General features: G+C 33.9%; 1 protein-coding gene across 2 annotated transcripts in view; it reads left to right on the top strand.

Moving 5' to 3' along the window:
- Positions 1-12,733, top strand: part of sema3e (sema domain, immunoglobulin domain (Ig), short basic domain, secreted, (semaphorin) 3E) — a 68,278-nt gene extending 55,545 nt beyond the window's left edge. For both annotated transcript variants that reach the window (XM_073850285.1, XM_073850284.1), the window contains exons 11-17: positions 548-770; positions 3,060-3,151; positions 3,253-3,294; positions 3,648-3,814; positions 6,148-6,215; positions 6,697-6,824; positions 11,772-12,733. In XM_073850285.1, coding sequence (XP_073706386.1) covers positions 548-770; positions 3,060-3,151; positions 3,253-3,294; positions 3,648-3,814; positions 6,148-6,215; positions 6,697-6,824; positions 11,772-12,227 — 1,176 coding nt within the window. In that variant the 3' untranslated portion in view covers positions 12,228-12,733. The remainder of the gene's footprint in view (positions 1-547; positions 771-3,059; positions 3,152-3,252; positions 3,295-3,647; positions 3,815-6,147; positions 6,216-6,696; positions 6,825-11,771) is intronic.
- The last annotated feature ends 1,108 nt before the right edge of the window (positions 12,734-13,841 follow it).

Here is a 13,841-nt window from a genome sequence, read left to right as displayed (position 1 = left end):
CAGCATGGCTGTGCACATCACTATTCTCCTCGAGCGTGTCATGCCAATTTTTTAACATTAATGCCTGAAACCGAGCACTTACGGAGGTACTGTGAAATCGAGGCATTTAAATTGCTGTGATGTGAATTATAATTATATCAGATGTGTGCTGATTAGTGTCCTTCTCTGGCTATTTATCTCCAGAGCTGGATCGGTTTCCAATAGTTAGTAATGACCTGTAATTCACAGTCATTTTCTCTGGTGTGTTATGTCTTGTCTTATATTGAAGAATCAGAGTATATCCATTGTTCACATCTCAGAATCCGTGTGCGGTTATTCTTATGAAAAGCATGGGGAAAAAAAGTATGTCTCTGACAGCTGACCTTTTAAAAGGCAATTTGGTAGCTTTAGTCGTGCACCGCAGGATTTCTGATTAGTCTCTTGTTCTAAAAGGTTATAGCAGCGAGAAAGCTATTCTCAGATGAGGAGAAACAAAATGAAAGAACCGAAAGGCTTTCGTGACTTGGTGAATTCCGTATTCGCATTTACTGATTTTTGTCTCTCGCAGTGTGCCAGTAAGGTAAATGGAGGCCAGTTTTCCAGTTCTAAGGAGTATCCGGATGAGGTTCTGCGTTTTGTGCGTTCCCATCCTCTCATGTTCCAGCCTGTGCAGCCCGTTCACAGACGGCCTATTTTGCTGGACACCGAAGGAGGGCGAAAACTCACGCAGCTGGCGGTGGACCGGGTGGAAGCTGAGGATGGACACTACAATGTTCTCTACATAGGGACTGGTACTTGATTTTAGTACCTATATTTTCTTTTACATCTGATTCACAGTGACCCTGCACCACAAAACCAGTCATAAGGGTTTTTTGGCTTTTTTTTTAGATTTATACATTGATGTGTGGTTTGTTGGGATAGGACAATATTTGGCTAAAATAAAACTATTTGAAAATCTGGAATCTGATTGTGCAAAAAAATGTAAATATTAAGAAAATCACCTTTAAAGTTCTCCAAAACAAAGTTCTTAGCGATGCATATTACTAATCAAAAATTAGGTTTTTCTATATTCACAAAATATCTTCATGGAGCATGATCTTTACTTAATATCCTAAGGATTTTGGCATAAAAGAAAAATCAATGATTTTGACCCATACAGTGCATTTTTGGTTATTGCTACAAATATATCCGTGCTACTTAAGACTAAGTTTTGTGGTTCAGGGTCATATATAGGCTTTATGTAATGATTGTTGCTTGTCATGCTAAATATATGCAGTACCTTATTATTTATTTTGCTTTTTAAAGGAACGTAACAATAAACAATAATTTGATTTCTAGTCTGCAAAACCCCTTTTGCTTAAAAGCTAATTAAAAGCTACTGTATTTCTAAAAAGTTGACAATTATTTTAGAAGATATATACTACTGTTTGGGGTGTGTAAGATCATTTATTTTTTTTATTTCAGCAAGAATGCATTCAATTGATCAAAAATGACAGTAAAGACATTTTAATTTTACAACAGATTTATCTTTCTAATAAATGCTTTTGTTGAACTTTCTATTCATCAAACAATTTTTTAAAAATTTGTTATTTAAATAGTTGTTTCAAATAAATAAATAAATAAATAAAAGCAGCACAACTGTTCAACCTAATAATGAATTATTATACTGAACAGATGATAATAAGAAATCTTATTTTAGACTGAAATCAGCAACTTATAACGATTTCTGGAGGATCATGTGACACTGAAGACTGGAGTAATGATGCTGAAAATTCATCTTTGCATCACAGGAATAAATTACATTTTAAAATAGAGTTGAGGTCAAAAGTTTACATACACCTTGCAGAATCTTCCAAATGTTAATTATATTACTAAAATAAGAGGGATCATCATCATACAAAATGCATGTTATTTTTTATTTAGTACTGACCTGAATAAGATATTTCACATAAAAGATGTTCACATATAGTCCACAAGAGAAAATATAAGCTGAATTTATAAAAATGACCCTGTTCAAAAGTTTACATACACTTGATTCTTAATAATGTGTTGTTACCTGAATTATCCACAGCTGTTTTTTGTTTGTTTGTTTGTTTGTTTAGTGACAGTTGTTCATGAGTCCCTTGTTTGTCCTGAACAGTTAAACTGCCTGCTGTTCTTCAGAAACATCCTTCAGGTCCCACAAAGTCTTTGGTTTTTCATCATTTTTGTTTATTGGAACCCTTTCCAACAATGACTGTATGATTTTGAGATCCATGGGATGATTGAGGGACTCATATACAACTATTGCAGAAGGTTCAAACGCTCACTGATACTTCAGAAGGAGAAACGATGCATTAAGAGCCTGTGAAAAACAGGGTAAATGTAACTTATTTTGTCTTCTGGGAAACATGTAAGTGTCTTCTGTAGCTTCTGAAGGGCAGTACTAAATGAGAAAAATGTACACATCGTTATTCTGTTCAGAAGTTTATACCCCTGGCTCTTAATGCATAGTTTTTCCTTCTGAAGCATCAGTGAGTGTTTAAACCTTCTGTAATAGTTGCATTTGACTCCCTCAGTTGTTCTCAGAGTGATCTCAAAACCATACAGTCGTTGTTGGAAAGGGTTCAAATACATAAGTGAGCCCCAAAAACAGAGGGTACAGTTTAACTGTTTGGGACAAACAAAGGACTCATGAACTACTATCACTAAACAAAAAAGAAAACACAGCTGTGGATCATTCAGGTAACCACACAGTATTAAGAATCAAGCGTATGTAAACTTTTGAACAGGGTCTTTTTTATAAATTCAACTATTTTCTCTTGTGGACTATATGTAAACATCTTTTGTGTGAAATATCTTATTCAGGTCAGTAATGTGTATGTAAACTTCTAACATCAACTGTATATTAAACCAAAAAACACTTATTTTAAATTGTAATAATATTTCACACACATTTACTGTATTGATCAAATAAATGAAGCCTTTGTGAGCACAAGAGACTCAAACAGGGCTTATATTTGGGTGATAATAATAAAAAATATACTGTATAAAGTGTATTTTCTAAATGAATAATTCATGTCTTTCTCTCTTTAACTCAGATAATTCTGTAGTATTAAAAATGATCACAATCTACAACAAAGAAGCCGACACAGTTGAAGAGGTTCTTCTGGAGGAATTGCAGGTTTTCAAGGTCATCAGAAGTCCTTTGGGTGACTTTTTATCTCTATATTGAAACCATTTAATTGCAGTTAGAAACAATCTTAACACTAAACACTTTTCTTTTCATTCTAGGTCCCTGTTCCTATTACAGAGATCCTCATCTCTACCAAGCGAGTAAGACTTTCTCAGTTAGTCCTCACAGACACTATATTTTTCTCACCTGGAGATGGTGGTATTGAGTAAACGTTTCATGCATGAGTGATCACCTTGATACCAATCGCAATTCAGAATTTCTAACAAGTCAGATGCTTTATAGTTTAATAATGTTGTTAGTAAATATGAATCAGATATGCACATCTTTTGTTCTGTGTTATTACTGTAATGTATTGAATTATTTACAGTGCACACATATAATGGCCAATTCAGTGGAATGATTTTATCCCCATTATGCTAACGTGATGATTTGGACATAATGGCATTCATCACGTGCAACAAAGCAGTTGACAGCAGTGTTTGTATCTCCATAGCAACAGCTGTACGTGGGCTCTGAGCTGGGTGTAACACAGATCCGCGTGCACCAGTGTGGGCTGTACGGTTCAGCCTGTGCCGACTGCTGTCTGGCCAGAGACCCCTACTGTGCATGGGACGGGTTCACGTGTTCTCGGTACTACCCTGCTGGGCTGCATACAAAAAGGTACCTGCAATTTCATATAGATATAAAATAAAAGTCTTGTATTCAGTCAAGTCATGTTTATCTCTATAAGACTTTTCACAGTACATAATGTTCCAAAGCAGCTTTGCAGAAAATAAAGCCTTAAAGGAATAGTTTAGCTAAAAAATATAAACTGTCATCATTTATGCCCCCTTGAGTTGTTAGGTTTCAAATATATACCACCAGTCAAAAGTGGTAAAGAATTCTCTTCTGCTCACCAAGCCTGCATTTATTTGATCCAAAATACAGTGGTAATATTGTAAAATATTTTTACTTTTTAAAATAACTTATTTCTATTTAAGTATATTTTAAAATGTAATTTATTCCTGTGATCAAAGCTACATTTTCAGCATCATTACTCCAGTCTTCAGTGTCAAGTGATCCTTCAGAAATCATTCTGATATGCTGATATTTAATCAGTAATATCAATATTTATAAGAGTTTAGTACATTTTTTTACAGGATTCTTTGAATAGAAATACCTAAAGATCAGCATTTATCTAAAATAAAAAGCTTTTGTAACATTATACACTATACCATTCAAAAGCTGGGAGTCAGTAAAATTTGTTATTATTATTATTATTTTATTTTTATTTTTTTGTGAAAGAAATTAATACTTTTATTTAGCAAGGATGCTTAAAATTGATCAAAAATTATTATAAAAAATTTGACTGTTTTCAACATAATAATAATAATAATAATAATAATAATAATAATAATAATAAATGTTTTTCGATCAGCAAATCAGAATATTAGAATGATTTCTGAAGGACCATGTGACCGGGGTAATGATGCTAAAAATTCAGCTTTGAAATCACGAGAATAAATTATGTTTTAAAATATATTCAAATAGAAAGCAGTTATTTTAAATAGTAAAAATATTTCAAAATGTTACTATTTTTTCTGCACTTTAGATCAAATAAATGCAGGCTAAAACATTAAACATCTTACTGTTACTTCAAAAACTGGTAGTGTGTTTGTGTGTGTATATTTAATTATAAAATGTCTTAAGTAGCATGGGTAAATTTGTAGCAATAGCCAACAATACACTGTATGGGTCAAAATTATTTTCTGTTATGCCAAAAATCATTAGGATAGGAAGTAAAGATCAAGTTCCATGAAGATATTTAGTAAGTTTCCTACCGTAAATATATCAAAATGTAATTCTTGATTAGTAATATGCATTGCTAAGAACTTCATTTGGAAAACTTTAAAGGTGATTTTCTCAATATATGAACTTTTTCCCCCAGATTTCCCCAATATTTTCCCACATATTGTCCAGCTTTCAGATGATGTGTAACTTGTGTAACTTTGAATTTCAGAAATTTGACCCTTATGACTGGTTTTATGGACCAGGGTCGAAAATATTCATAATAATATTAACATGTCATTATACATATATTGCTTACAGTTACTAGGTAATGTGTTCTTGATTGTTTAGGTTAATGTAGATTTTATGTTCTCCAAGTGTGGCAATCTTTTCCTTTAAACCTCTTTTAGTAGGAGTCATTACATCATATGCCTTTTATTATTTAATCTTTCAATCTTAAACACACGAAAATAACTTGTTCATTTGGCAGTACTCTACATAAAAGTGCTCTGTAAATATCAGTCTTGGACTGGTAGTGCATTTCCTGACAGTACTGCGATGGTAGATTGGTTTTTTAATAAGAAAAGCTCAGGCGTCTTGACATTTGGAAAAGATTCTGTATTTTATTCTCATTTCTTGCATTGCAAAATGAGATTATTATTGCATTTCTTGATTAAGCAACTTTTTTAGTCTACATTTTTAGCTTGTCAGAATGTGTGTGTACCATAATCTTCCAAATTCTGGCTTTCCAACCCAGTGTTTCCATTAGTGAGCTCAGTGAACTTGGAGAGTGTGTGTTTTTGTGAGAGCTCTTTTGATGTTTCACTTAGCCGCAGGATAGCGCGTGTGCGCTTGTGTGTAAAGCGAAGGGCGAGTGGGAGTGTTTCCCTAATCCAGACTCAAAGGCCTGTCAGCTGTCTCAGTGTGGTCATCAGTCTGAGCTTGTTAGCGATTGATGCTAACACCTCTCGCCCATATTAATACCCATCACACGCTCCCTTTGTATGCAAAGCCAGACAAGTCGCGCACAATCGGCACCAAATGCCTGTCAGAGTCATTACTCAAAGAGTACGTACTAAAACCAGAGCTAGTCTGATTGAATTTCTGTCACCTCGCTATGCTGTTACACACCTTGGGCGGCGGGATGATATTATGACAATTGCAGGCAGACATGCGGGCTGTGTCTGGGTTATATCAACGTCTCATTTTTCTCTTTTAATCTTCAGGCGCTTCAGACGGCAAGACGTCCGCCATGGCAACGCGGTTCAGCAGTGCAACGGGCTTCAGCTTAGCGGTATGTTCAATGGAGGATATTAGAGACTTAGAAGCTTTCTAGGAAAAAATGAGGCGGATGAGATCTGTGAAAGTTGAAGAGGTCAGAGTACAGTTAATGAGAGTCTCTAGCTCTCTATGTGCAAATGGTGCTTTTACTTGACAGTGACGGCCTAATTATTTTATTCCGGAAATATTTTCCCTATTCTTTTTCTCCATTTCATCTTGAATCAAACCTACATTAAATATAAGCTCTGGTATCTTTGAAACATTCAATCTGAAGTTAAAAGATACTAATTATGTGTGGAAAAAGTAAACTATAAAGCCTATACTACAACGCCTAGATATAGATATATAGAGATATTGTATATTTCATAATACATTTTCTATATTTATTTTATATTACATACACTACCATTTAAAAGTTTTGGGTCGGTACACTTGTTTTTTCCCTAAGAAATCAATTGTATAATCAATCTTGTTTGTGTGTCTGTGTGTTACAGAAGAACAAAGCATCTCAGAAAAGCTGGTATATGGTGTGGAGAACAATAGCACCCTACTGGAGTGTAGACCACGATCACTGCAGGCATCTGTAATATGGTACATTCAACATGGAGTGGACATGGAGGAGGTACAAACTCACATCTAGAACATATAGATTTTAGGGCTGTCAAATGATTAAAATTTTTCATCAGATTAATCAGACTTTTCAGTGGATTAATCATGATTAATCACTATTTGCAACACCTGAATCCTAACCATTTTTTTTTTCTAAAATGCATACCAAAATATAAATAACAGGATACATAATTTTCACATTTTCATATTATGCCAGGGCCCGCATCGGGCCTGTTTTAGACTACTCCTTATTTTTTATATTTTAGACATCCATCAATAATGTCGCGCTGGTGGAAACAACACAAGACTTTTGCTTTTACTTTCGATAACGGCTGGGATGGCGCAACTGGAAGAGATCCGCGTTCAATCGCACGCAGTAGGCTAAAACAAATACCAGCAAAAATAAATAATAAATGTGTCGGGGAAAGAGTAAGGACATATCTGAATTATTTATTAATAAAGTGTATTCACTGTGAGTCAATGTGAGTCAATGTCGCAAAGATCCTGCAATTTCATTTTTGGACGCGCCTTGAGAGAGAAATGTATCGTTAAGGATTACATATTAAACAAGTTTTTGTTTTCGATTTGTTTTATTTCGTTAAGTAATAATTTAAAACTTTCTATAGATTTGTTTATCATTTCTGTGAGGCATGCATTTAGCTTTATTTTTGTTAAGCACTCCTGTTCAAGAACAAGACGACAGAAAGCGCATCATTTTTGTTTTCTTTATTTTATAAAAACACTTCAACGTTTTTTGGTGTATTACTTTTTCCTTTGTGAGCAAAAATGACGGATAATTTGAAATTGCTTCCACTGAAAAAATGCAATTGATTGAGCTGGTGCCTCGATGACCTGCAAAGCGGCTTTATGTATCTTCCACTCTCCACTCTGTCACTGTGTCAGTCACCGCTCTTTCGAGAATGAACGTAATTGTACGACGTACAGATGTAATTCCTAAAACATAAGAAAAACGAAATTTTCATACAAATTCTGAATGGATTATGGCATGGAAAGTGCAAAGCGCGCTCCCTTTATTATCACTAAAAGCGTCACAAATCTAGTTCATAGAGATCTCACAACGTTCCGTTATAATCAATAAAGCTTTCTAAACTACACAATGAATATTTTATTTACATCGCGTCTACACTTAGTCAGGAGATGAACAACGCTGGATTGTTTGCCAGATCTTCAATTGGTTTGCTTTGGTTTGAGGGTATATAGCACCGTCTTCCCCATTAGAACCGGGACTAAGCTTGGCTAACCACTCCAGTTGCAGAGGGGCTGTCGCCCAGGCTTGTACTTGTTAACTGTACCATCATCATTCTTTTTATATTTAATCCGTCCATAGGCTCACCTTGCTCCATCTCGCCTCTAGCTCCCCAATCCTGACAAATGATTCGTCACACTGCGCATGCGTGAAATGCGTTAAAAAAATTGACGTAATTAACAACAACAAAATAATTAACGCCGTTAACGCGTTATTTTCGACAGCCCTAATAGATTTATATATGTATTATATTATATTAGGAAAAGGAAAGGAAAGGAGGTGAAGTGAGGCCAAGTATGGTGACCCATACTAGGAATTTGTGCTCTGCATTTAACCCATCCAAGTGCACACACACAGTAGTGAACACACACACACACACACACACACACACACACCGTGAACACACACCCGGAGCAGTGGGCAGCCATTGCTGCGGCGTCCGGGGAGCAGTTGGGGTTATGGTGCCTTGCTCAAGGGACTCACCTCAGTCGTGGTATTGAGGGTGAAGAGAGTGCTGGTTATACAACTATTTGAAAATCTGGAAGCTTAGGCTGCAAAAAAATCGAGATATTAGGAAAATCGCCTTTAAAGTTGTCCAAATGAAGTTCTTAGCCATGCATATTACTAATCAAACATTAAGATTTGATATATTTGTAGTAGGAAGTTTACAAATTATCTAAATGGAACATTATCTATACTTAATATCCTTTTTTAATAGATTTTTGGTGCAAAAAAGTTTCAATTTTGACTCATACAATGTATTGTTGGCCATTGCTACATATATACCTGTGCTACTTAGGACTGGTTTTGTTGTGCAGGGTCACATAATATGTTACATTATATTATATTATAAAAATTTATTAACATAATGCTTATATGAGCAATATCACATGAGTAGAAGTGCAATATGGTTGTATACTGGCATGGCTGTGATTTGGCCGTATATAAGCAAGAGGCCACAGGCAATCACAACATGCCAATATTCAGACATATGACACGCAACGAGTGTGATATTGCGTTTATACAACAGTTCAATGGCACAAGCATGTAAATACATAAGAAACAACAATGGAGTGTCTTCAAAAACTCTTTTGTGAAAACTACTTCCTTCCGCCATGGATTCAAACCTCAGTTTGACAGTTTTAACAGCTGAGCCCAAGCCTCCTATACTAATTAAAAATGTCACTTCAGAACTAGCAATGAAGAGAAAAACTCTTAAAACTACATTCTGTGACACAAAAACAGTATTATTATTTTTTTTTTATAGTGGATTTTGGTGTCTGCCGAGACACCATATAATGTGGATAATATTCGGCTGTTCTTACATGGTCAGACTCTGAAATTATTTCATCACAAGCAACGGTCTGAACCCCTGCTGAGAGAGTCCTGTTAAATATAGATTAAAGCTTCATTCTACTATCCTGACCACAGGGAGGCTGGGTAATATAGCCCTCAGTGATTCACTTCATATTAGATAGAAAAGAGTAATGTCACCCTGACTATCTCTGTGCTCTAAGACATCTCTCTACAGAATCATGGTAAATTAGACTTTAAATAATGACACATGTATTAGTAGTATTAGCTAAGGCAAGCATTGCTATTACAGTTGCTCTAACTTGAGTTAAGGGATTAGAACAGATTCCCCAAAAGTATTTTTTTCTTTCACATATAATGCATAATTATACCTTTAAATCATGTGGGTTAACAGTGTTGGGGAAAGTTAAGCTTTACAGTATTGTGCTACTCCATAAAAAAGTAACTAATTGCATTACTTAGTTACTTTTTACAGTTTTGCATTACTTTTGGTCACTTTGCATTACTTAATTGAAAAATTAGCTAAAATATTTTGTTGAAATTTAAAAGTAATGCATTACAATTTTGCGTTACTTCATGAAAAAGTAACTAATTGCCTTAATATTATAGTACTTTTGTGTTAATTTTTGTCACCTTGCATTACTTATTTGAAAAAGTAACTCAGGTATTTCATTGTAAATTTAAAAGTAATGCATTAGTATATTGCATTTATCCATAAAGTAACTAATTGTGTTACTTAGTTACTTTTACGGTAAGTAATGCATTACATTTGTGTTAATTTTTGTCACATTGTGGTACTTATTTGAAAGAGTCACTCCGATATTTTGTTGTAAATTTAAAAGTAATGTGTTACAATATTACGTTACTCTGTAAAAAAAAAAAAGTAACTAATTGCCTTAGTATTATAGTACTTTTGCGTTAATTTTTGTCACCTTGCGTTACTTATTTAAAAAAGTAACTCCGGTATTTTGTTGTAATTTTAAAAGTAATGCATTACAATATTGCGTTACAATGTTGCATTACTTCATTAAAAAGTAACTAATTGCGTTAGTTACTTTTTATGGTAAGTAATGCATTACATTACTTTTGCGTTAATTTTGTCACATTGTGGTACTTATTTGAAAGAGTAACTAAGATATTTTGTTGCAAATTTAAAAGTAATGCATTACAATATTGCGTTTCTCCATAAAAAAGTAACTAATTGTGTAACTTAGTTACTTTTACAGTAAGTAATGCATTACATTACTTTTGCGTTAATTTTTGTCACCTTGCATTACTTATTTGAAAAACTAACTCAGGTATTTTGTTGTAAATTTAAAAGTAATGCGTAACGATATTGCATTTCTCCATAAAAAAAGTAAATAATTGCGTTACTTAGTTACTTTTTGCGGTAAGTAATGCATTACTTTTGGGTTAATTTTTGTCACTTTGTGTAACTTTTTGAAAAAGTAACTCAGATATTCTGTTGCAAATTTAAAAGTAATGCATTACAATATTGCGTTTCTCCATAAAAAAGTAACTAATTGTGTAACTTAGTTACTTTTACAGTAAGTAATGCATTACATTACTTTTGCGTTAATTTTTGTCACCTTGCATTACTTATTTGAAAAACAAACTCAGGTATTTTCTTGTAAATTTAAAAGTAATGCATTACGATATTGCATTTCTCCATAAAAAAAGTAAATAATTGCGTTACTTAGTTACTTTTTACGGTAAGTAATGCATTACTTTTGGGTTAATTTTTGTCACCTTGTGTAACTTTTTGAAAAAGTAACTCAGATATTCTGTTGTAAATTTAAAAGTAATGTATTACAATATTGCGTTACTCCATAAAAAAGTAACTAATTGCATTACTTAGTTACTTTTTACAGTAAGTAATGCATCACATTACTTTTGCGTAATTTTATTTCACCTTGCATTACTTATTTGAAAAAGTAACTCCAGTATTTTGTTGTAAATTTAAAAGTAATGTATTACAATATTGCGTTACTCCATAAAAAAGTAACTAATTGTGTTAGTTACTTTTTACGGTAAGTAATGCATTTTATCACTTTCGTGTTCATTTTTGTCACCTTGCGTTACTTATTTGGAAAAGTAACTCCGGTATTTTGTTGTAAATGTAAAAAAGTAACTAATGGCATTACTTGGTTACTTTTTACGGTAAGTAATGCATTACATTACTTTAGCGTTCATTTTAAGTAACCTGATTACGTAACTTTTGTTACTTGTAATTCATTACTCATAATACTGCAGATAGATTTATATTGAAGAAGATGTCCAGCCTAGAAACCAGCCAAAACAGGCTAGCATCCTAGCAAGCCAAGTACACAAATTTAATTATATCTTTGCATGCTGTTTCTCTCCCTTTTTTTTTCTCAGGTAAAAGGTGATGATCGTGTGATTCAAACCCCCCACGGCCTATTGCTCCTTAAAATAGCAAAGGGAGATGCAGGAGTCTACGTGTGCCAGACCACAGAGCACGGCTTTGTTCAGACAGTGGTCCGTGTCACTTTAGAGGTGCTGGATGAGGGGAAAGTGGAGGGTTTGTTGCATAAAGGCGAGGAAGAGGAAGGCGATTCTTTGCACAGACCTCCACCCTGTCCCTTCCCCAGCCTGCCCTCTGCTCCATCCTCCTCAAAGCTTTGGTACAAAGATTTCATGCAGCTAATCGGCTACAGCAACTTCCAGCGGGTGGAGCAGTACTGTGAGAAGGTGTGGTGCGTGGCTGACAGGAAGAGAAAGAAACTTAAAGGAATGGCACCCAAATGGCGGTACACACCTGGGGCAGAGCAGCGGGCGAGAGCACGGGCACCTCGACATACACAGGAACAGTAAAGACTGTTAAAAGAGAGAACAAAACATTTCAACTCATGCTCAGTGTGGGTGATTGCATATAGACATTTTAATTGTTATTATTATTATTAAAAAAGAAAGAATGATTGGTAAAGTCATTTAAAAATTTATTTTAGAGTCTTTAGAGTTGCATCATTTGATCTAAAAGCCATTCATTTGTAGTCAATATTCCAGATATTTAAAGGTACTCCAAGTCATTTTTTTCATACGCTTAATAAATGATTTACATTATGCAATGACACATTTGTATGATAATTACATTTTTTCTGATGATATGCAATATTATTCAAAAAATTGGGGTTATTAAAATTAGTTTTTAAGAAATAAATATTTTTATTCAGCATGGACAAATTAAATGTATTAAATGACTGTTTTTATTACACAAATGTTGTAATTCAAACAAATGCTGTTCTTTTGAACTTTCTATTTATGTGATAATTATGAAAAAAAAAAATTCTGAGCAACATAAATGTTTTAAACATTGATAATGATTTCTGAAGGATGTGACATTGAAAAGTCAGCTTTGCATCACATGAATAAATTACATTTTAAACTAGAAAAGTTATTTTAAATTGTAAGCATATTTCACAATATTACTGTCTTTCCAGCCCCAAACTTTTGAATAATGGTGTATTTCTTCCTGTTATTAGAAATAAAAAAGTTTATTTTACATTTTTAATTCAATTTGGTATTAGGATACTTTAACTGTTAGTAGTTTGGTCAAATAATTAATAAGGAGATTAAAAATAAGTAAGATTTATTTTGGGTTGAGTATTGCATTATGGGAACTATAAGTCTTTAAAGTGGAATGTATTACACATTTTAAAGAATATAATATTTAGGTCATTCAGCTATTCCATTTGTATGGAAAACTAGAAAAATATACATAAAGCATGCATACCACAAATGCATGGAAATACTTGGTGTACCTTTAAAATAGAAGAAAAGGAAGAAAATGTGTAATCGATTTGAGAATTTGTACAGGGCTCTTGTGTAACATTTGTGTTCAAAAAGTTGCTTTTACGGAAACATGCAGTGCTACCTGACTGACTGGGCCATTAAAAGACAAGGTGTTCACAGACCCTCTCAGGATGCGAAAAGGCAACGTTTCTTCTTGGACTGCTCTGAACAATGACAAATGGCGAAGGCCTGCTGTCCTCTTGTCAACGATGTGAGATTTCCTGCGAAGACTTCACAGAATGACTTTCCACTGTTGACCATTCCAGAGTTCCATTTAACTGAGGTTTCTGCGAAAGGTTATTCGGTTCCTGACAACTTGCGCACATACTGAGTGTATTTATCTGTATTTTCATTATTTTGTAAATTATTCTAGTTGGTGTAAGATTTGTTAGTGTTATTGTAGTGGTTTTAGATGTTCTGAGTTGTGTATATAGGTTGATCATAATGCATTTAAAAAAATCATCTTCCTTGATTAGTGTGTAAGACATACAACGATATTTTTGCTGTGAACTTAAATTAGACCTAAATTATGATATTTCAGTGAGGTCAAGAGTTTTGCCCTGTATCATGGTGTTTAACAGTGTGTTAAATCTGTTAATTGCTATGTGTTGTATAATAAATGCCATACGTCCACAC

This window comes from Garra rufa, chromosome 11, assembly GCF_049309525.1.
Source record: "Garra rufa chromosome 11, GarRuf1.0, whole genome shotgun sequence".
Lineage (NCBI taxonomy): Eukaryota > Metazoa > Chordata > Actinopteri > Cypriniformes > Cyprinidae > Garra > Garra rufa.
This window is presented reverse-complemented; position numbering and strand designations above follow the sequence as displayed.